Source organism: Bufo gargarizans, chromosome 3, assembly GCF_014858855.1.
Source record: "Bufo gargarizans isolate SCDJY-AF-19 chromosome 3, ASM1485885v1, whole genome shotgun sequence".
In the NCBI taxonomy this organism is placed as follows: Eukaryota; Metazoa; Chordata; class Amphibia; order Anura; family Bufonidae; genus Bufo; species Bufo gargarizans.
This window is the reverse complement of record NC_058082.1, coordinates 72,695,459-72,716,803: the sequence shown is the minus strand read 5'-3', so window position 1 is coordinate 72,716,803 and position 21,345 is coordinate 72,695,459. Positions and strand designations below refer to the sequence as shown.

The window sequence follows — 21,345 nt, the reverse complement described above, 5'->3', positions numbered from 1 at the left end:
GCACTCCAGCTGTTGTAAAAAATAAATAAATAAATAAATTACTGTAGTTTTTTTTGTCCCCTTAGAGGACTTGAACATGTGATCCTCTGATTGTTTAAACCAGGGATGCCTGCCCAACCTGCGGCTTTCCAGCTGTTGCAAAACTACAACTCCCAACATTCCTTTCTGTAGGTTGTCCAAGCATGCTGGGAGTTGTAGTTTTACAAAGTTGGAGGGCCGCAGGTTGGGCATCCCTGGTAAGCAATCAGAGGATCACATTCACATGTTCAAGTCTTCTAAGGGGACTAAAAAAACGACAGTCATTTATTTTTTTTATTTTTTTTAAACTATGAAAAACACAAATCACCCTACAAATCACAAAAAAAAAACATGATTGGTATCATCTCCAAACTATACAATTATTTATCATGTTTGGTGAATGCCATAAACTGACAGTTCTGTAGACAAAGTAGTGAACATAACTATATAAATTTGGTTTTGCCGTAATCTCATTGACCCGCAGAATAAGGTTGTCATTTCAATCCAATATTGTAGGTTTTTTGTTTCATTTTCACCCCACAAAGAATTTTTTCCTATTCCCCCCCCCCCCCCATTTTTCAACACAATATATGATAAATTAAATGATGCTATAAAAAAATACATTTTCCACAAAAAATTACCCCACACAAGGGTTTGTGCATTGAAAACTAAAAACGTGTGGCTCTTGGAGGGAAGGGATTAAAAAAGAGAATTGCAAAAACAAAAATTGGCCCGATCCTGAAGACAATGTGTGGTGGTCAGTGAACGTCTGTTTCTACGATAATATTATTATGCACCATACACTGATAAGCTGTTGCCTAGTGGATCCCCAGCATGCAGTGTAACTGCAATATTTTATCTTGACGTGTTTCCAGATATATATCTTCCCTGGCATTTTGGTCGTATCCCAAGCAGCCAAATGATCAAACCAGTTGTGAACTGAATTTCACTTTCCAAGCCCCGTCTGAGCAATGCGAGATTCAAGCCAAATGCAACTGTTTCCCAAGTAATGATGGCTTTTTAGTATCCACCCTTCACCACCAGGGGGAGCAGCAGTGCTTGTTTATTATAAGCAGTACCTATTTTCTGAGCTGTGTTTGCCTAGAAATTCTGCAGAATTCATTGCACGACATGGCCATTTAAATAATATTGTATTTTCTTATATGCTTATGAAGCTTATAGTTATTATTAGTTATCTACTGTTGCGTATAATTACTATATATTTTAGTATATTTCTTGTAATAGGCATTGAATATGGTATAAACCTTCATTCATGTTTTCTGTTGAGGAAATTTCCCGAAAAAGTAAATTTCCTGGGCTTAGCTATAGGTCTTCTTTTTAAAATTAGTTATCCATAAAAAAAGTCCCGAGACTTGAGTGATGTAAAAGTGGACCTGCATTTCCACTGCTGGCCACTAGACTGCACTGTAGAACCACATGACTACATGTTCCAATTGCTAATGTATCAATGGCTCAAGTACAATGAGATATGGAGTTTAATAGCTCTTTACATGGATACAGGCTGTTGGTCATTAAGTGTTATGTATATTGTCCATATTTTAATTTATTTTGCATTTATTTTATGAGATTTTTATGCAATCCCTGTGTGTCAGACGTACAGACCAATAACTAGAGACGTCCTTGGTGGTCTGGGCTCTGAAGTTTAATTGATAGCTGGCCAACCTGTCTGAAACAAGATGATGAATGGCTCTAATCCCTTTAAGTTCCTGATCATTTCAGTTGTGGCACCGTAGAGAGGAGGGTTAGAGGTGTTTCATTATGGTCACCCAGACTGGCCCTTTAAGCGGCCAATATATCCGAATATGGAGCTCTGTCTTTCTTCCACCTGTCAGTACAGAAGTGGACTTTCCCCACCAGCCAGGAGAACAAAAGCTACCAGTGCTGCCCGTGATTTTCATAGATCGATCTAGTGGCAAATCCGGGAAGAGTAAGGGCTCATTCAGACGGCTGTATGCTGTCTGCAAAAACGTGGATCCGATTTTTATGCAGATTAGATGCAGATCCATTAATTTCTATGGGGCCCTTTTCTTCCGTTCTTCTGCTCCGCAAAACAAATAATACATGTCCTATAATTCTCAGTGAAAATCAGCACTTGGCCCCATTGAAGTCTATGGGTCTTCAAAAATGTGGAATGCAATGGGTTTTTTTTGCGGACATGCTGAACTGTCCGCAAAAGAACTCATCCACATTTTTGCGGACAGCATACAGCCGTCCATAATGTGGTCCAAACATGTTTAAAGTGGATTTTTTTTCTTGTTATTTTGCTTCTAAAAATTTGACAGCTTTTGACCTCTAACATAAAAAATATAATCTATAGAAAAAGAGTTTTTAGTTGCGCTCTGTTTTTAGGAAACATGGTTATGAACATATTTCACCATGATTACACTTCTGTAATGTGACTATCATGCAGCTTTCCATTTAGGCGAGTTCTGTGCTATTTTTTTTCTTCCATTTTTCTGTTCACAACTAGTGTTAAGCGAATCGAAGGGAAAATTTGATTCGCCACAAAGCCGAATTCCTTGGTGGTAACAAATCAGTGTTCCCTGAAATGGAGTTTAAAAAAATAAATAAAAAATCATACTTTCTTATCTCATTGATTTGAATGCAAAGAGCTGGCCGCCGCCATCTTCATTGAAGATGCTGAGCAAAATCCCATGCACGGTGGCGTATGACCACCTACATGGTGACATCACAAGCCGCGCCAGATTTTGCGCTGGATCTTCAACCAAGATGTCGGTGGCGGGCTCTTTGCGATCAAATAGATGAGTTTAGTAAGATTTTTATTTTTTATTTTTATTATAGACCTAAATATGCCACGATCAGCGATGAACGTGGCATCTGAGGGGTACCATGACAAAGAGCGGAGTAATTGCCGTTCCCTATCAATACACCCGCTATTTAAAAAGAAATGCGCTTAGTGATAAAGTATTTAGCTACGAATCTAATTTAGAGAACTTTGCTAAACACTGACTGAAATGCACAGCGGCAGATGGACCTCATTGACTATAATGTCAGAGAGTCCTCTACTGGACAAAGTATTTTTTTTATTTATATTTTTATATGACTAGTATGACTAAATCTGCGATGGAGGCTCCTAACGGATCCTCAGATGTAGATTTGAACCCATCTTAACTAAAGCCTTCTAATAATCACTGCAGAACTGAGAAGCTTTGCCGAGGTCTGTAGGAAAGCTTGGTGAGAATGCTTTTGGAGCTGCAATAATTTCAATGTTCCTTTTGATTTTACTGAATGAGATATGTCTTGTGTAAGAGCAGCCATACACATTCAGTAGCTGTTGGCCGACAGCTCTTTCTAGGAACTCACTGACAACTCCCCCATACATGTATGTGTATTCAATGGGGGAAAGCCGCTGGCAGACCCTACTGCCAGCGGCTTATCTTTTGGTAGAGCAAAAGGATCCGGCAAAAATATTCATTTCACCAGATCCTTCTCTCCCCCGACATCTTCTGTGGGGGTCTGGAGCTCCCCTAAAAAGCAGAGACCCTTACCATTATGACACTAAATGTGGATGACGCCATCTGTTATGGACTACACACATATACTGTAAGATATTTGTGCTCTCTCTGTCTTTTCCCCTCTGTGCTCGTCATCAGGTGCACGCTGACAGTGTTTTGTCCCTCTTTTAGGATGACAGTAAACAGGCTCAGTTCCTTGCTCTGGCGGTTGTCTACTTCATATCTGTATTAATGGTGTCTAAATACCGTGATATTCTGGAACCTCAGCGGGAGACTGCGCGCTCCGCCAGCCAAAGCATTCGCAACATCAGGCAGGAAATTAACTCGCCAACGAGTACAGGTATGTCCTTATTGCTCTTATGTCTTTAAAGGGAATGTGTCACCAGTTTCTGATCCCCTTAGCAAAGTGCTGGGTTACTTGAATTGAGCCGATGAGTCCTGATATTCATGAACTCAGAGAAACAATATGTAAAGCAGCGTCGGGGAGCCTTGAGTATGAGGACTCCTCGACTCAAGCTGTGTGTTGAACAGCTCCTGCACAGGTTCTGTTCAGTACCAGAACTTAGCAAAACTATTGGATCATTTAAAGAAAGTTTATTTTCTCTGTTGCGTTTGCATCTTATAATTAAAGATTTCAAAGTTTTTCTAATCTGCTGTTTCTTAAAGGGGTTGTAAGAGCTTAAACAGTGCTTAGCTTTTGTCATCAGCATGAGACTGGTGGGATCAAAAGTGAAGTGGATGCCACTTCCACTGAGGCTCTGAAAACCCTATAAAAGTGAAAGTAGACAAACTGAAATACCAGACCCAGTACATTGTTGAGAATGACACTGTCTATATAACATCTTAAGTGACTTTAGTATTTTTTAGGATTTCTGCCTCTTCCACCTCTTGATTAGTAGGGGTCCCTGTGGTCGCACCAGCACATTCTAACATTGATGGCTAAACCTAGGGGTATATAACATTATAAACGTTTAAATAGTCAGTGCACCTCCAAATGTGCATAAATCAGTACTATCAGTAAACATAGGGAAACTTTGTAATATATCTCATCAAATAAAAATATCTCTTTCTCCCTCCCCCGCCCCTCTTAATCTAACATTCTCTGCTGAATCATTCCTGAGAGAGAAAATGAACTGTCAGCATTCTACATGCTGCCCATAGACGCCTATGGAGAAAGCAGCAAGCCGAAAGAGAGAGAGAGCTGTTTTCTCTGATAAGATATATTCAAATTTTTCTTATATTCACCTGTACATTTGATTCATGCAAAGTATGTTGAATGTACAGTGTCCACTGAAGTTCATATGTGAACTTAGGGGTGCCCAACATTTTTGGTTGAAGGGCTACATTGTCATTGTATGTTCCTTAAAGGGTCTTCATAAAAGTTAATAAGCCATTGAAGTATTCATTACATATATGAATTGTACTCCTGTCTGGTCACTCTAAATACATCATCTTTTGTTATCTATTAAATTCCTAATGAATTTCCTTTCCTCGCCCACAAGATTCACTCAGTCGCAGAAATCAAATATTTTTTTTATTTTTTTAAGAACTCTGGTTTTCACCCTTGAAAAATATTCACCTTTTATATCAGCCCTTGGATCTTTCTGTTCTGTCAATCATTTTTCATTTATTTCTTTAATGGTTGAACAGAATTTTAACATCTTGAGAGAAGAGGACATGACATTGACTGGTAATAAGGAAACTCCAACCTTATTTCACTTGTGGCGCTGTGGACCATCTCTTAATTCTCCTGTGTAGATCTTGTTTCCCTGGTTCGGCTTTTTGACTAAGCAATCACTTCCTGAGCCCCTACCATGTCAGATAAATGTAATGAAGGATAAAATAGGAGAGAATATGTGTACCAGTCCTAGAAGAACATGAGTATTGCCAGCTACGTGTAATAGAGTCCTGTTCTGTGAATACTTTCCCTCAAGGACTGGTGTAGTGAATGAGATCATTGTTGTCAACAGTGGGCCTGACGTCTTACCATGTCAAGTGTATGACACAAAGCTCCGTCGGACATGATTCCTGGAAAAGGACAGCATAAGGACAGTTTTACGAGTTTTAAAGGCTATAAATTATCAAACTGATAAGAATATGGCTTAAATGGGTGTTCATAAGCTGTCAGGAGTTCAGAGATAAAGGCTACAGATTGAGCCGTCAAAGCAGCTCCATGACAGGTTCAGTGTGAGTCATAGTAACATAGTTTGTAAGGCTTAAAAAAGACATTTGTCCATCCAGTTCAGCCTGTTATCCTGCAGGTTGATCCAGAGAAAGGAAAAAAAAAATATGTGAGGTAGAAGCCAATTTTCCTCACTTCAGGGCGAAAAAATTCCAGGCCCCTCTTGAACTCTTTTAGTGAACTCACCATCACCACCTCCTCAGGCAGAGAGTTCCATAGTCTCACTGCTCTTACCGTAAAGAATCCTCTTCTATGTTTGTGTACAAACCTTCTTTCCTCCAGACGCAGAGGATGTCCCCTCGTCACAGTCACAGTCCTGGGAATAAATAGATGATGGGAGAGATCTCTGTACTGACCCCTGATATATTTATACATAGTTATTACTCCCATCAGTCGTCTTTTTTCTAAAGTGAATAGCCCTAATTTTGATCATCTTTCAGGGTACTGTAGTCCACCCATTCCAGTTATTACTTTAGTTGCCCTCCTCTGGACCTTCTCCAGCTCTGCTATGTCTGCCTTGTTCACTGGAGCCCAGAACTGTACACAGTACTCCATGCGTGGTCTGACTAGTGATTTGTAAAGTGGTAGGACTATGTTCTCATCACAGGGCATCTATGCCCCTTTTGATGCAACCCATTATCTTATTGGCCAGTAAGAACAATAGTCTGTAGGTAAAGTGAAAGCTGTAGAGGGAAAACGGTTGACAATTTTGAATAAAAAACAGATTTAAAAAATGTTGTTATTTTTTTTGTCCCATCTCACTGTTTCAATGGCACAGCCGAGCATGCCTGTTTCTGCAACTCCCATTGCAATGACCGTATCATAGCAAGCTACGCTGCTTCCAATATCCTGAAAACAGAAAGGTGGGACAAACCCTTTCAGTATTCTTAAATAATATTAAATGGGCCGTTCAGTTTATAAATACTACTTTCTTTTACACAGGGGATCTTAAAGAGGACCTTTCATGGTTTTTATTTATTCTAGATAAATACCTTTACTTGCGGGGTACCCCTCGCTGATGCTGCCACCCGGCCTGTTTTTTTGTTTTGTTTTTTAAATATCGCTTCTGCGCCCCCATGTAGTTTTCCCGCTCAGTAAGTTAATATTGAGCATCGGTACAGGGAGGAGGAGACGCCAGGGTTTCTCAATGCGCATCTCCTTCTCCCTGGCTGTGCCGCGATCTAATCACAGCGGAGAGCGTCACAGCCGGGGAGAAGGTGAGCTTTTTTTTCCTCCTGGCTGTGACGCTCTCTGTTGTAATTAGATTGCGGCACAGCCAGGGAGAAGGAGATGCGCATTGAGAAACCCTGGCGTCTCCTCCTCCCTGTACCGATGCTCAGTATTAACATATTGAGCGGGAAAACTACAGGGGGCACAGCGGGGTGCAGGAGCGATATAAAAAAAAAAACAGGCAGGGTGGCAGCATCAGCCCGCAAGTAAAGGTATTTATCTAGAATAAATAAAAACCATGAAAGGTCCTCTTTAAGGCATCTTCTATTCGGGAACCAAATCTCTTGACCAGCGTGAAGACCAATATCAGAGTGTGTCTCTCTCTGGAGGACCTGTCCTTTCCTGCATTACACATACAACCTATTGATTTGAAGGGGGCACTATTTAGTGCTTAATTTCTCCTGTGGTGGCCTCGAAGGGAGATTGTCAGATTTTCCTACAGATTGCATGTGGTACTGGGAGTCCCAGCAGGGAGGACGCTGTGTGATCAGCCTATTGGGACTCTTCTAACAAGTAACGAAGGTCAGTGGTGACCCAGCACCCATGTGGTTTCCAGTCCCTAAACTTTCCATATGGAAATAGATTTTTAATTTCTTTTACCTGTAAAATGGAGCCCATCAGTAGAATGGCAGGATGACAGAGAAGAATGTATGCTTACTCATATCTGCATTTGCCTAAATTGCCTTCGACAGTTGCTTAAACCCAGTGAAATATTGGATTGGACAGTTTTATACAGTGCTGAGCATTTTATATTACATCGGACAGTTTTACACTGTGTTTGAGAATTTAGTGTTCTTATTAGATGATGGCAGCTTTTCTCTCCAGCCAGCCATCTTACCTTTAAGCTTCTGATACGCTGACATAATCAGTTACCTTACTTCAGTCCAGTGGTCTATAGCTTGTGCCCCCCCTAGCACATGGGCTAGTAATCAGTGATAAGCAAACTGCGGCTCTCCAGCTGTTGCAAAACTACAACTCCCACCGTGCCCTGCTGTAGGCTGAAAGCTGTAGGCAGTCTTTGCATGCTGGGAGTTGTAGTTCTGCAACAGCTGGAGAGCCGCAGTTTGCCTATCACTGGGCTAGTTAAAGCTTATTCCCAGTCTAGTGAATGAAGCCGAGCTGTAATACCAAGCACAGCCACTGGACAATAGGTGGCACTGTGCTTGGTAGGCTTCAAGGAGAAGGCGGTGCTCACTGAAGCGCCATGGCCACTTAATACAGCTGATTGTTAGGGGTGCCCCTCTCCCCACCCTGATAGGTCATCAGTGTTAAACACCTGGAAACCCCCTTTAATTCAGTGTGGTAATATTGCACTAATATTCACACTGTTGGGGGAATTTTAGACTTGGCTTTTTTGGCACCAGATGTCTTATATTTTTTTGTACTGCCCTAATTTCAATTGAAATACGCATGATGTATGGTAAATTTGTTACAACGGTCATCACTTCTGGGTTTTACCCCACCCCCACAGAAATGTGAGAATTAAAAAAAAAATTCGGTTTATAAACCTGTTGCAAATACAGCGCTCAGAGAAACACGGAACCAGAAAATGATGAGAGGGGAACAAAACTCCTCAGGAACGCCATGGACTCTAGAACAAAGTTCACTCTAGTCCAAAAACATGACACAACTACAATAACTCTTCCCCCCTCCCCTCTCCATTATTCTTCTGCTGCTGTCCAGCGATCAAGAATACCAATTTTCACAATTTGCTTTTAATCTAATGATGATAAATAATTGATTAAATTAATATTTTATTCCTTTAATGGCGCCTTACATACACTTATTTTTTCAGTATTGTGTAGATGTAAAAAAAAAAGCCATACGTTTCATGACGTTTTTTTACGTGTATATGTTCCTGGCATAGAAACCTGTGGAAAAGCGCCTGAAATAATGCCAGAGCATGCTGAGTGTGGATACAGTCCTAGGAGACCCCAGAGTGTTACACATGACTTTTCAGGGCAGTTGGAGCATTTACCGTTCAAATGAAACTTAGTGGGACTTGAACTGAATTGCCCGACCAACGCGGACAAATCTTTCCAAGAAATTCGCTCATCGCTAGTTTTAAATATTTTACTATACACTTTAAAGAAGCATCTGACCACAGCATTAAGCACAACTAAGTCTTAGGCTATCTACACACACTGCAGACTATGGGTGGTTTTTCCGCGCAGATGTTTGTTCAGAAAAACTGCCGCATATTGTAGTACCAGCAAAGTGTACGAGTTCAGACAAATCTCATGTACACTTTTTGTTTGTTTTTTCGATGGGGAAATTGACCTGCTGTGCGGATTTAGAGATTTGCAGCAAGTCAATTATACCCTTAGGGGGTCATTTATTATTGAAAGCACACCATTTTTTGGCGTACTGTTTTTGCAGATCTGTTCGGAAAGGGGATTTGCGTCCGAACATGCGACTTTTCCCAAGGTGGCGGAAAAAAAGGGGGCTTGGTATGGTTGCGGAAGGGGGAGGTTTTGGTCATGAGATTTTTGCCACCATTGTCCACTGTAGCCTTCCCGGATGAAGTGGTCAGAAAAAATTAACCCTAGTTAAAAAAAAAAAAAAAATGCATTAACAGTAGCAATATATGTATTTTGCATATTAGCTTTTTGTTCCTGTCGGCAGGGTCCCAGAGGGCAGTACTAGGCTATCGACGTTTAAAGAGGATGTTTTACCTGTATTATTTTTATTAGACATAGCAGTGTCTCACATCTACAGAGGTCATTGTGTAGGGAGGTGGAGCAGATAAGCTGTGCATATCATGTATTAAATGGAATCTGTCATCACGTACCTTGTAATATATGTAAATCCAGCTGACATGGCAGATGTGATGAGCACTTGTCAGCTGATTCTAATGATCTTTGTCCCATATTTATACGTGGGCCAAATGCAGAGAAAGAAGCCTTTTCATTTTAGGCAACTTTATGCCCCTTGGTGCCACAAAGGTGTTGTCCTCCGCTCATTCTCTTTGCCGGCCACACTGATCAAAGAGGCGTATGCACTGTCACAAGATTTCAAGACTAGGTGGGATTACTGTACCTCTACACTGCCTCACCCTGTCCGTCAAAGAGGAGGGGGCACGACCAGCAGAGAAAATGAGTCTTGGGTTCACCGGTGGCAATGCCCTTTATGCACCAAGGGGCTAAAAATAGAGGGCATCGTCTTACTTCTCCGTATTTGGGCCACGTATAAAGATGGGACCAAGAGCAGTGGAATTTGCTGACAAGTGCACATCTCCAATATCTGGTATATAGTATACCTGTCAATGTAATCCTGTCTATGATTTTAATAAGAGGACTGCTAAAAAAGTGATCGCTGCCGAACAAAACACGTCAGTCTATTATTAAGCTTAGGATCCTTTTTTTCAGCTCAATTCTAAGCCATAAAAATCAAACCATGAATGGGGGACCAACGATCGTTACTGTGATTGTTTGTTCCACCAGATTTTTTACATTATGTCGGCTGCACATCCCCAGCGTTAATGAGTTGTGCTGCCAACCAGCGAGAGCTTTCATGCCTGCATTAGGCTAGGTCTACACGGCGACATATTGGGCACAACTACACTGCAACATTTGTCGCACCAACGTCGCGCGACAATTTTTATAATAGTCTATGGTGTCGCAATGTGACATGCTGCGACGCGACAGTCACAGAAAAATCCATCTCGAATTGATATTTTGCGACATTCGCAGTTTAAGTACAACACAATAGACTATCATTATAAAAATTGTCACGCGACATTGGTGCTACAAATGTCGTTGTGTAGACCTAGCCTAAGGCTACTTTCATACTTTAGGTAGCAGGGTCCGTCGGGCTGTTCCGGCGGGAGAACAGCCTGACGGATTTGTGCTGCCGCTAACCCAACGTGCTGCCGGGAGTCCGCTCCGGCCCCATTCACTATAATAGGGGCGGGTCGGATGCCTGGCCGCAGCATGGCAAACATGCCTAGAGGCCGCCAGACAAAAACGACAACATACTGCATTTTTTTGTCCGGCTGGACCTCCAGCATGTCCCCATTATAGTGAATGGGGCCGACTTGGACTTCCAGTGGCACAGTGGGCTAGCGGTAGCAGCGGTAGCACATAGCCTGCCAGACCCTGCTACCACAAGTGTGAATGTAGCCTAAGCGATCTGATCAGCTGGTTGCTGGCACATTTACACACGGCTCATGCGGACGTCCATTCCCTATAATTGGCCTGATCATCTGTTGGTGTTCCCTGGAAGATACAGATACCTAGAGTAGCACTGATACGCTTCTCACTATCACATAGCCATGCAGCGTCTTCTCCGTTATCACATCCTCCACCCCCCTCTCGCTGAGCACATGACTGACATGGATGAAACCCTGCAGAAGCCTCAGTAAAAAGATGAGAACACGTTTCTGTCAGAGCACAATTGTACATTACACAACCCAGTGTGAACTGTGCCCGCGCTGACGTAAAACCATTTTCGGAACTCTCTAATGGCTAAATAGATCCAGTCTCTCCCTAGATTGCAATTCTTTCAGAGGTTGAATGATAAAAATAAAAAAATAAAAAATAAAAAGACTAACATGTCAGGCCCCAGCACCTCCCCAGAGCCCCTCTGTCTTTTTAGTTTGTGTCCACGCTCATCGTGCTGTAAAACTAATGCCGCACAAAGCGCCCGTGTCCTCCATCTCTTTGTCTGCACGCTCTGCTTTCACCCTGGAAGCTGATGGCTCTGCCCTGTGGGAAGAAGCTCTCCTCGTATGGAGACGCTTGTCAGGAGCTTTTACATCAATCCTGCATTTTCACCTTTAGAGCGTTACTCGTACAAAGCTTTCATTGGTCTCCTGTATAATGCAACATGCCTTTTATTTTTATTTATTTATTTATTTTTATTTTATTTTATTTTTACAGATTGAGCATGAATGCATAGAAAAGTTTATACAGTTGTGTGAGTGTGGTTGGAGTATGACATGACCATGTGCCTGCATTATCTGATATCACGTTAGGCTACTTTCTCACTAGCGTTTATACTGGATCCGGAAGGGCTCAGCAAAAACGCTTCCGTTACTGATAATACAACCATCTGCATCTGTTATGAAAGGATCCGGTTGTATTATCTTTAACATAGACAAGACGGGTCCGTCATGAGCACGATTGAAAGTCAATGAGGGATGGATCTGTTTTCTATTGTTTCCAAGAAAACGGATCTGTCCCCATTGACTTGCATTGTGGTTTATGATGGATCAGTCTTGCTCCGCATCCCATTATGGAAAGAAAACCGCAACTTGCTGCGGTTTGCTCTCCGGTATGAGAACGCAACCAAATGGAGCGGAATACATTTTGGAGCATTCTGTTCTGTTCAGTTACATTTTGTCCCCATAGACAATGAATTGGGACAAAACAGAAGTGTTTTCTCCGGTATTGAGACCCTATGACGGATCTCAATACCGGAAAAGAGAAACGCTAGTGTGAAAGTAGCCTTAGCTGAGGTTGCCTATCATTTACATACTGGACCCCCTCTCCTTACATGTCTGCTTTAGTAAATACTTGTATTCACCATGAAAAAATAAATCTGAAACAATTTTTACTTAGAACGCTGCATGGTGCAGTTCCTCTGTAATTCATCCTGGAAATATATTAATAAATTGTCTATGGGCTATTACCATTGCCCTAGAGCAGGGGTGCACAGCCTGGGGGCCATTCTGTGCAGCCCCAACTGTCTGGTCACACACACATGCTTGTCTGTTGGCGGCTAACATACATTTTCCGTGTCAGAGAGGAGTTGCCCGTGGGCAGAAGCAAATACTAATTATTTTTGCCTATGAGACCCACAGATACTGGCAGAATGAAGGTCTTCTGGTACCTGTGTGGCACTTCAGTAAGGACTAGATGAAATGGAGAGGTGGCCATTCATTGTAGATTTTGGGAATAGTAAAACACTTGTTTCAGCAACTAAATTAAGGCCTGTTTCACAATGTCTGTCAGTATTTTGCATCAGTATTTGTAAGCCAAAACCAGGAGTGGAACCTACAGAGAAAAGGTATAATAGAAATATGTGCGCCTCTTCTGTGTTTTGGACCCACTCCTGGTTACAAATACTGATGCAAAAATACTGAGAGAGTGACTTTCTGGCGTGCAGACGGGAGCAGAGGATCCCCATTCTCCAGAAAGGTGGCAGTCCTGGAGGTGAAACCAGCACCTACCAGTCATTTATGGTATACTCTTTTTTTATATGCCGTAAGGGTTTCAGATGATGATGATACCCTTTTAAGCTTTATTGTGGCCCTAGGACCAGAAACGGTTGTGCATCCCTGCCCTGCCGCTGTCGGCACTGATTGGACAATAATGTGTATGAACACATCCCTTTCATAAGGGGAATGGTAACAGTCAGTTATCATTTTATTTATTTATACACTTTCCGGAGTAATAACCGAGGAACCAGCACAAACCAAATCTTTATGAAGAAGCGCTGAGAAACCGACATTCGAAACATCATCCATTGCATATGTGGTTTATTTAACGTCAGTTATTACACTCTTCATGCAAAATCGCTCTAAACTTATATAAAAAATATATACCGGTAAATATATTTATTATCTATTATTAATATTCTAATATAATATGTAATATATAATAATATTTAATTTTATATCTATAAATATATACCAGTCTATCTATCTCATGTCTATCCGTCTATCCATCTATCCATCTCATATCTATCTCCTCTGTATACAAGTGTTATTAACCCTGTAGTTGCGGTAATTCTTTTAGGATTGTGTGTTAGTGAATAGTCTTGTGTGATGACCGGTACTTAATGATACCTCATGCCTGTGCTTGGCTGTTTACTGATCTTGCCCCTAGGGCAGGCAGGTTGCTGCTGTTTAATTCTCCCGTGTCAGGATTTGATCATTTGGTCATTGGATAAGTTGTATTATTTTCCATTTGCAGCATGCTCTGATGTAACTGACACATCCCAACGCTCTGGTGTATGTGTATGAATTTACATCAAATGTCTCCTTCCCCTGGGATTCCTGGGGGTGTGAACCTCCGCTCAATATTCCCAAACTGATGTCACCCGGAGACCTTGTCCATCCCCTTGTCCATCTCTGCACAGCTCTTTGTGTGTGCAGATGGCACACTTCTGACCTCTTATCACCCGTATCTTTTGAAACCATTGCTGTGTTGATTTTGTAGATTTATTTTGTACTAGTATTTATTATTGCCTATCCTTAAAGGGAACCCATCACCGTGGAAATGCAGTGCAATCTGCAGGCAGCCTGTTATAGAGCAGGACGAGCTGAGCAGATTGTAGGAAAAGATTTAGCACAACTTGTATTTTATTCATTTAATCCTCTGCTCTTTTTACTCTTGGCACTCCAGCGAGCGGTCCTATCAGTGATTGACAGCCAACTCTCTATTCTTAGGCTACATGCACACGACCGTATGTGTTTTGCGGTCCGCAAATTTCGGATCCGCAAAAAAAACGGATGATGTTACGTATGGCATCCGTTTTTTTTTTGCGGATCCTTTTTTTTTGCGGATCCATTGTAATAATGCTTATCCTTGTCCGCAAACTAGAAAAAAATAGGACATGCACTATTTTTTTAGTGGAGCAACGGAACGGACATACTGATGCGGACAGCACACAGTGTTTTTTGCGGACCCATTGAAATGAATGGGTCCGCATCCTATCCGCAAAAAAAAACGGATCGGACACTGAAACAAAATACGGTCGTGTGCATGTAGCCTTAGTCTTGCAAAGTCAGCAGTCACTGAATAGGACCGCCCACATGACTCCTAAGCATAGAAAGAGCAGGTTTGAAATTAATACATTACATATTTTACTTAATCTTTTCCATAAATTATGGTGACAGGTTCTCTTTAACTGTGTGCCGATCAACCGCTGACTGTGCATGTCCCGGCGGTTGGCATATATCTCAGCGCAGAGGTTTCTAAACATCCTTGTAGAGAGTAACAGAGAGACTTCCCATAGAGAAGGCAGGGGTGGCTTTTTTCACAATCCCTCCCTTCCCCATTTCTCTATACAGAGCTCTCAAGAAGCACAGTGTATAGAGATCTGTAAGCGCCAATGCTGCTTCCTGCTCTGCTCCCAATGGTCATGTAATCACTGGGGCGAGGAGTCTGCACGACCTGCCAGGTCTTAGACCCATATCAGCTCTGCAATGAGGTTGTACGGCGCTCTACAACCTCTCTGGGAATGGGTTTCCCGGTTACATGAATAATCACCAATAATTGTAAAAAAAATGAAAATAACAAATCTCATATTATATGTCCTCCAAAGGTTTTATATGACGTTATAACTTTTGTGTGAAATAAAAAATAAATAGTTTCCAGGTGCCACACCGCAGCTTCTAGCCCTGCTCTCATATATCAAAATGGCTATTATTGAAAGGGGACATTTTTTTTTAAAATATAGATTTTACTTGCAAATTATGTTATAAAAAAAAATAAAGAATGTGAAAAACTTTTTGTAACATTTTTATGGTTATAAAAAAAAAATGCTAAAATAAAAATGGAATAAAAATAAAGTCCATGGATCACCGAAATGTGCAAAAATTATTTACTTAACAGAACAGAAAAAAAAATATGACGTATGTACTAAAAAAATGCACCTGTTGAGGAAGTGGAGTAAATGGCGCGGTCTTGAACTGTTTAAACACCATTTTAGTATTAGTTTTTCTAAATATAAATAGGTTTTGTACCGATTTCCTAATATATCTTTATAGTGGCTGGAGCTTTTTGTTTCTGATACAGAACTTGTTTTTGGAGGTACTATCTGTACTTGGGGGGGGGAGAGAACGACACCTTGATACCTTGATACAGAACTTGAAATCCCCTGTATAGGCCTTGGATATAAATGATGAACATTCTCCCTGTGTTCACTAGGGGGAGCCAAGGAGCTTGTTATACACTGAACTGAATGGTAACACTGTATGCAGTGAGCGCCCTCTAGAGACAGCTGCAAGCGACCAACACTTTATCTTTTAAATCGGGTTTCAAGCTCTAGATCAGAACAATTGCATTTTAACCATGTTCAAGGCATATGGAGAAATTCATCAGCACAGAATATCGGACCTAAAAATAATATGATGATAAGAATTTTGTGTCAAAGGTTTTTGTGTGACTGATCTCATTTTTTGTGTTCTTTCTTTAGATACACCAGCTCTTTTCCCTGATATCAAGGAAAAAGAAACCCCCACACCTATTGAAGAACTTCATTTAGAAAGCTGTATTCCTCACACAGACTCAGGCATTGGAGAAGAACACCTCAGCAGCATCCTAAATGGAACTGATCTAGATAGCAGCACAAGCCCAGACGTCATGGGTGAACTGCTATCTACACTGTCATCGGATGTGATAAAGTCGCAGGAAAGTTTAACAGACAGTCCTAGCGAAATGCTAAAACCAGCTCCCTCCATTTCTAGCATCAGCCAAAGCAAGGGTATCAATATCAAAGAAATTCTTAAAAGTCTAGTGGCTGCTCCATTCGAGTTGGCCGAAGCTGGACCAGACCCAGTACCGTACCCAGACCCTGCGCTCAAAAGGGAAGCCCAGGTCATTCTTCCCATGCAGTTTCATTCCTTTGACAGGTATGACATCATATCAGACTTGAATGTTTTTTTTTTTTCTATGTTTCTTTCTCAAAATGTTAATTACCATATCATTTCTATGAGAAGTTTTTGTTGGCTTTGTGTCTAGACATCTGGTCGGACAGACTCGTGTAGTTAACGCTCAATTTTCCTGATAATTGTAGTTTATTATTTCACCATGATCAAAGACTGACGTGATTGCATTGCATCGGAATGATCATGTCATCAGGTTAAACGGTGCAAATGTTAGGTCACCTGCTGAAATCAGGCAGCACCTTATTATTTTATGTATGTCCATGTAGTGGGTGCTGGAGCAACATTACTTCTACACAGTGGAGAACCAAGTGTGGAGAAGCCTATCAGACTCATCAGGGTTAACACCCTCCTAACCATGAAATCTAAAGATAATTAGAGGGGGAACAGAGCTACTATGTCTTGGGATTAAACTGCAAGTTTTTTATGTGGTTGTCTCCACTGGGCAATATCAGTTTTGAGTCAAGCTGGTCATGGTGGGGAGCAGGGTGTCTTACTGCAGAGTCCCCACTATCAGCTAAATTGTGAATCAGATGTTCATTCTCCATTAGGGTGCTGCCCGATGGTGCGACTGGCCGGGGCGTTCTAGGAACTTAAAGAGGCTCTGGAAAAAAACTAAAAGTGGCCCCATATTTGTAGGACAGTCCAAATTTGACAAAAGGTGGGACAACACAAGTAGGCAGAGCCAACACAAGCCTCAAGTAGGTAGAGACAACAGAAGTAGGTGAGGCCAGCAATACCACAGTGCAGCACAAAATACTGCCCCAGGAAAACCAGATACCACAGTGAAGCATAAAATACTGCCCTATACCCATACAGAGGACAGTGATACATTTGAATTCAGGAGGACGGCTGTTGGCCGGGTGCATAAGTGCCTGATGCTCCTAGCATTAATGCTGAGAGAATCAGATCATTATGTAGCTGGCCATCGGACAGCCCGCTGGTTGTTGGCCCACGGGGAAATTTCCCTGTATAGTCTGACAGTCCACCCCTGGTGACTGGCCACATGCGGCCATGTCCATCCATGGCATGAAAAAGCTGCACGATTTTGTAGTTAAATCGTGTGGTCATTGCTTGCCTCCGGCGGACGTGGCTCGGCCTCATGTGACCAGCCACAGCACCATTCTCCCCCGGAGATATCCATGTACCCTAATTGGGAATATAGAGAGGGTTTATCCTTATGAGACAACCCCTTTAATGCAGATTTAAAGGGGTTGACATTTGAACAACATTTATCACCAATTGACAGTGAGATATGTGATCGTGGGGGCGGTCTGACCTCTGGAGCCCCCAAGGATCATGTAGATGGGGGTCCTAGAATCCCCAGTTTATGACATTACCAAGTACAGCCCATGGCTATCTCTGCCAGTCACATAGAAGTGGAGTGGTGGTCATATGCATTCTCTTTTGTGATAGGTAATAAATGGGGATAACTCTTTAAAATGAACACTAAGGTAACTAGCTTCAGACCTTGATTAGATCAGTATCTAAGTAGAGCTTGGAGCAGGGATATTTGCTGTGCATTCCCCTTTTGTCCTTATCGTACTGCCTAGTAAATACACCTATTTACCGTTATCCAGATCTTTTTTATGTCTAAGCCCAGGTTTTAGCGAGAAGAGGCAGAATGAGCTGTAGAAAAGCCATCATGCTCTTGTTAGGCCCATTATTGTTCACAAGCGGGGGACTCTGACAAGATCGAGATACAAAGTAGGCTAATACGCTGCAACAAAAGGTGCCTCGGTTAGTAATGTATGCAGCAGCTCTAGAACTATCGAATGTAAATGATGAGGTGATATTGATGAAAGGAGGGGATTGAGGTCTCGGGGGGCGCCGATGACGGATTGAACAGAAGCGGCCTTGCGCCACTCTTAACTGAAGCCTGTCGTCTTCACCGCTCAAAGCCATAATGGGAGGTGGCAGTCTGAAATGAGTTGCCTCGGCACAGAGTATTATTTTTGAAATGCTTTCACACAAATCACCAGGCCCTGCATACAACTTAGTTTCATGCTTTAATGTCATCAGGAGGCACAAATTGGTGTGTCTAATTGTTTGCCACCTGCCAGCAAAATGAGCTGCCAGCTTGCCAGACGGGTTTGATTGTCTGTCAGCCATTCAGGCGATTGAGAGTGACAACATCAAAAATTATCCTTCAAACTCGGAGACCTTAGTGCAGCTTTCCAGGCAGCCCTCCTTTACTGAGGCTTGTGGACCTCGGCATTTTCACAGAATTACCAATAAATCTGTTCCTACAGCCAAATCTGTGCGGGAGCTGATACAGTGACTGCACTGCCGACATCAGTATTTTAGGATTGGTAGTCCTTTTACAGGGGAGGAAAAGAATATATATACAGTTAGGTCCATATATATTTGGACAGACAATGGTTTTCTCGTTTTTGTTCTGTACATTACCACAATGGATTTTGAACAAAACAATTCAGATGCATTTGAAGTTCAGATTTTCAGCTTTAATTCAGTGGGTTAAACAAAAAGATTGCATAAAATGTGAGGAAAACTAAAGCATTTTTTAAACTCAATCCCTTCATTTCAGGGGCTCAAAAGTAATTGGACAAATTAAATAATTGTAAATAAAATGTTAATTTCTAATACTTGGTTGAAAACCCTTTGTTGGCAATGACTGCGTGAAGTCTTGACCTCGTGGACATCACCAGACGCTGTGTTTCCTCCTTTTTAATGCTCGGCCTTTACTGCAGCGGTTTTCAGTTGCTGTTTGTTTGTGGCCTTTCTGTCTGAAGTTTAGTCTTTAACAAGTGAAATGCTCTATTGGGATCAGATCCGGTGACTGACTCGGCCATTCAAGAATATTCCACTTTTTTGCTTTAATATACTCCTGGGTTGCTTTGGCTTTGTTTGGTCATTGTCCATCTGTATTTTGAAACGCTGACCAATCAGTTTGGCTGCATTTGGCTGGATTTGAGCAGACAGTATGTTTCTGAAAAGCCCAGAATTTATCCGGCTGCTTCTTTCCCGTGTCACATCATCAATAAACACTATGGACCCTTTGCCACCGGCAGCCATGCATGCCCAAGTCATCACACTGCCTCTGCCGTGTTTTACAGATGATGGTATGCTTTGGATCAGGAGCTGTACCATGCCTTCGCCATACTTTTTTTCTTTCCATCATTCTGGTAGAGGTTGATCTTGGTTTCATCTGTCCAAAGAATGTTCTTCCAGAAGTGTCCTGTTTTTTTAAAGGTGTTTTTAAGCAAAGTCCAATCTAGCCGCCTTATTCTTGAGGCTTATGAGTGGCTTGCACTGTGCAGTATTTACTTTCAGGCAGTCTTCTCTTTATGGTAGATTTGGATATTGATACGCCTATATCCTGGAAAGTGTTGTTCACTTGGTTGGCTGTTGTGAAAGGGTTTCTCTTCACCATGGTAATTATTCTGCGATCATCCACCACTGTTGTCTTCCGTGGGCGTCCAGGTCTTTTTGCATTGTTGAGGTCACCAGTGCTTTCTTTCTTTCTCAGGATGTACCAAACTGTAGATTTTGCCACTCCTAATAGCGTAGCAATTTCTCGGATGGGTTTTTTCTGTTTTTACAGATGAAGAATGGCTTGTTTCACCTGCATAGAGAGCTCCTTTGACCGCATGTTTACTTCTCAGCAAAATCTTCAAAATGCAATCACCACACCTCAAGTCAACTCCAGGCCTTTTATGTGCTTAATTGAGAATGAAATAATGAAGGAATTGCCCACACCTGCCCATGAAACAGCCTTTGAGTCAATTGTCCAATTACTTTTGGTCCCTTTTAAAAACAGGGTGCAACATGTAAAGGAGTTGAAACTCTTAAACCCTTAATCCAATTTTAATGTGGATACCCTCAAACTCAAATGAAAGCTAAAAGTCTTTATGTCCATGTCCATTATATAACTATGATTTGAATATGTTTTAGTAAACAGGTAATAAAAACTAAATTTGTGTCAATGTCCAAATATCTATGGATCTAACTGTATGTGTATATATGTGTGTGTGTGTGTGTAAATAAATGGTCTGGTAAAACAGGTATTTTCCTCCCACCGTGTGCTGCTGGGCTAATTTGCAGCCAGGTGGGGTCAAATACTGGACTGGATTTTAATTGCCGGTCCGGGTTTTTGGCAGCACCTGGCTGTCCTTAAATAGGCAGCTGGGCTCAGCAGCAGGATCTCTGTGTTGGGATCTGAGGCTTGGTGCCAGGTTGGAGGGCTGAGACCCATGGGGCGAGGAAACAGGACCCTAAAGCCTGCCGTGGACTGCTGGAGGCAGAACTGACCTCAATGTGACTTTTGTCTTAGGGTCCATTCACACGTCCGTAGTGCATTGCGGATCCGCAATACACCCAGGCGGAACCCTCATAGAAATGCCTATTCTTGTCCACAATTGCAGACAAGAATAGGACATGTTCTTATTTTTTTTTTCCGGAGCTGCGGACCAGAAGATTGGGGCCCGCGCTCCGTAAATGCAGATGCAGTCCCCATAGAGAATAAATGGGTCTGCACCCGGTCCGCACAACACTTGTGGACGTGTGAATGGAGCCTAATATGAACTTTCCATTGTGTGTGAAGTAAACACCAAGACTGCAAAGTAACGCATTGTTTTGTGCATTTGCCTCAAGTGTGAATAAACACTGAAGTTTTGCATTAAGAAATTGTCTTTTTCCTCTGTACTGCGTCCGCTTACCCTATCTACCAGAGCGAAACCCCACAATATATATACTGTGTGTGTGTGTGTATGTATGTATGTATGTATATATATATATATATATATATATATATATATATATACACACACATCTCAGAAGGACCC

At 41.8% G+C, this 21,345-nt stretch overlaps 1 protein-coding gene across 11 annotated transcripts in view; it reads left to right on the top strand.

The window, feature by feature from the left end:
* Positions 1–21,345, top strand: part of NBEA (neurobeachin) — a 580,876-nt gene that overhangs the window by 256,328 nt on the left and 303,203 nt on the right. For all 11 annotated transcript variants that reach the window (XM_044287233.1, XM_044287230.1, XM_044287232.1 and 8 more), the window contains 2 exons: positions 3,687–3,855; positions 16,072–16,507. In XM_044287233.1, the coding sequence (XP_044143168.1) occupies positions 3,687–3,855; positions 16,072–16,507 (605 nt within the window). The remainder of the gene's footprint in view (positions 1–3,686; positions 3,856–16,071; positions 16,508–21,345) is intronic.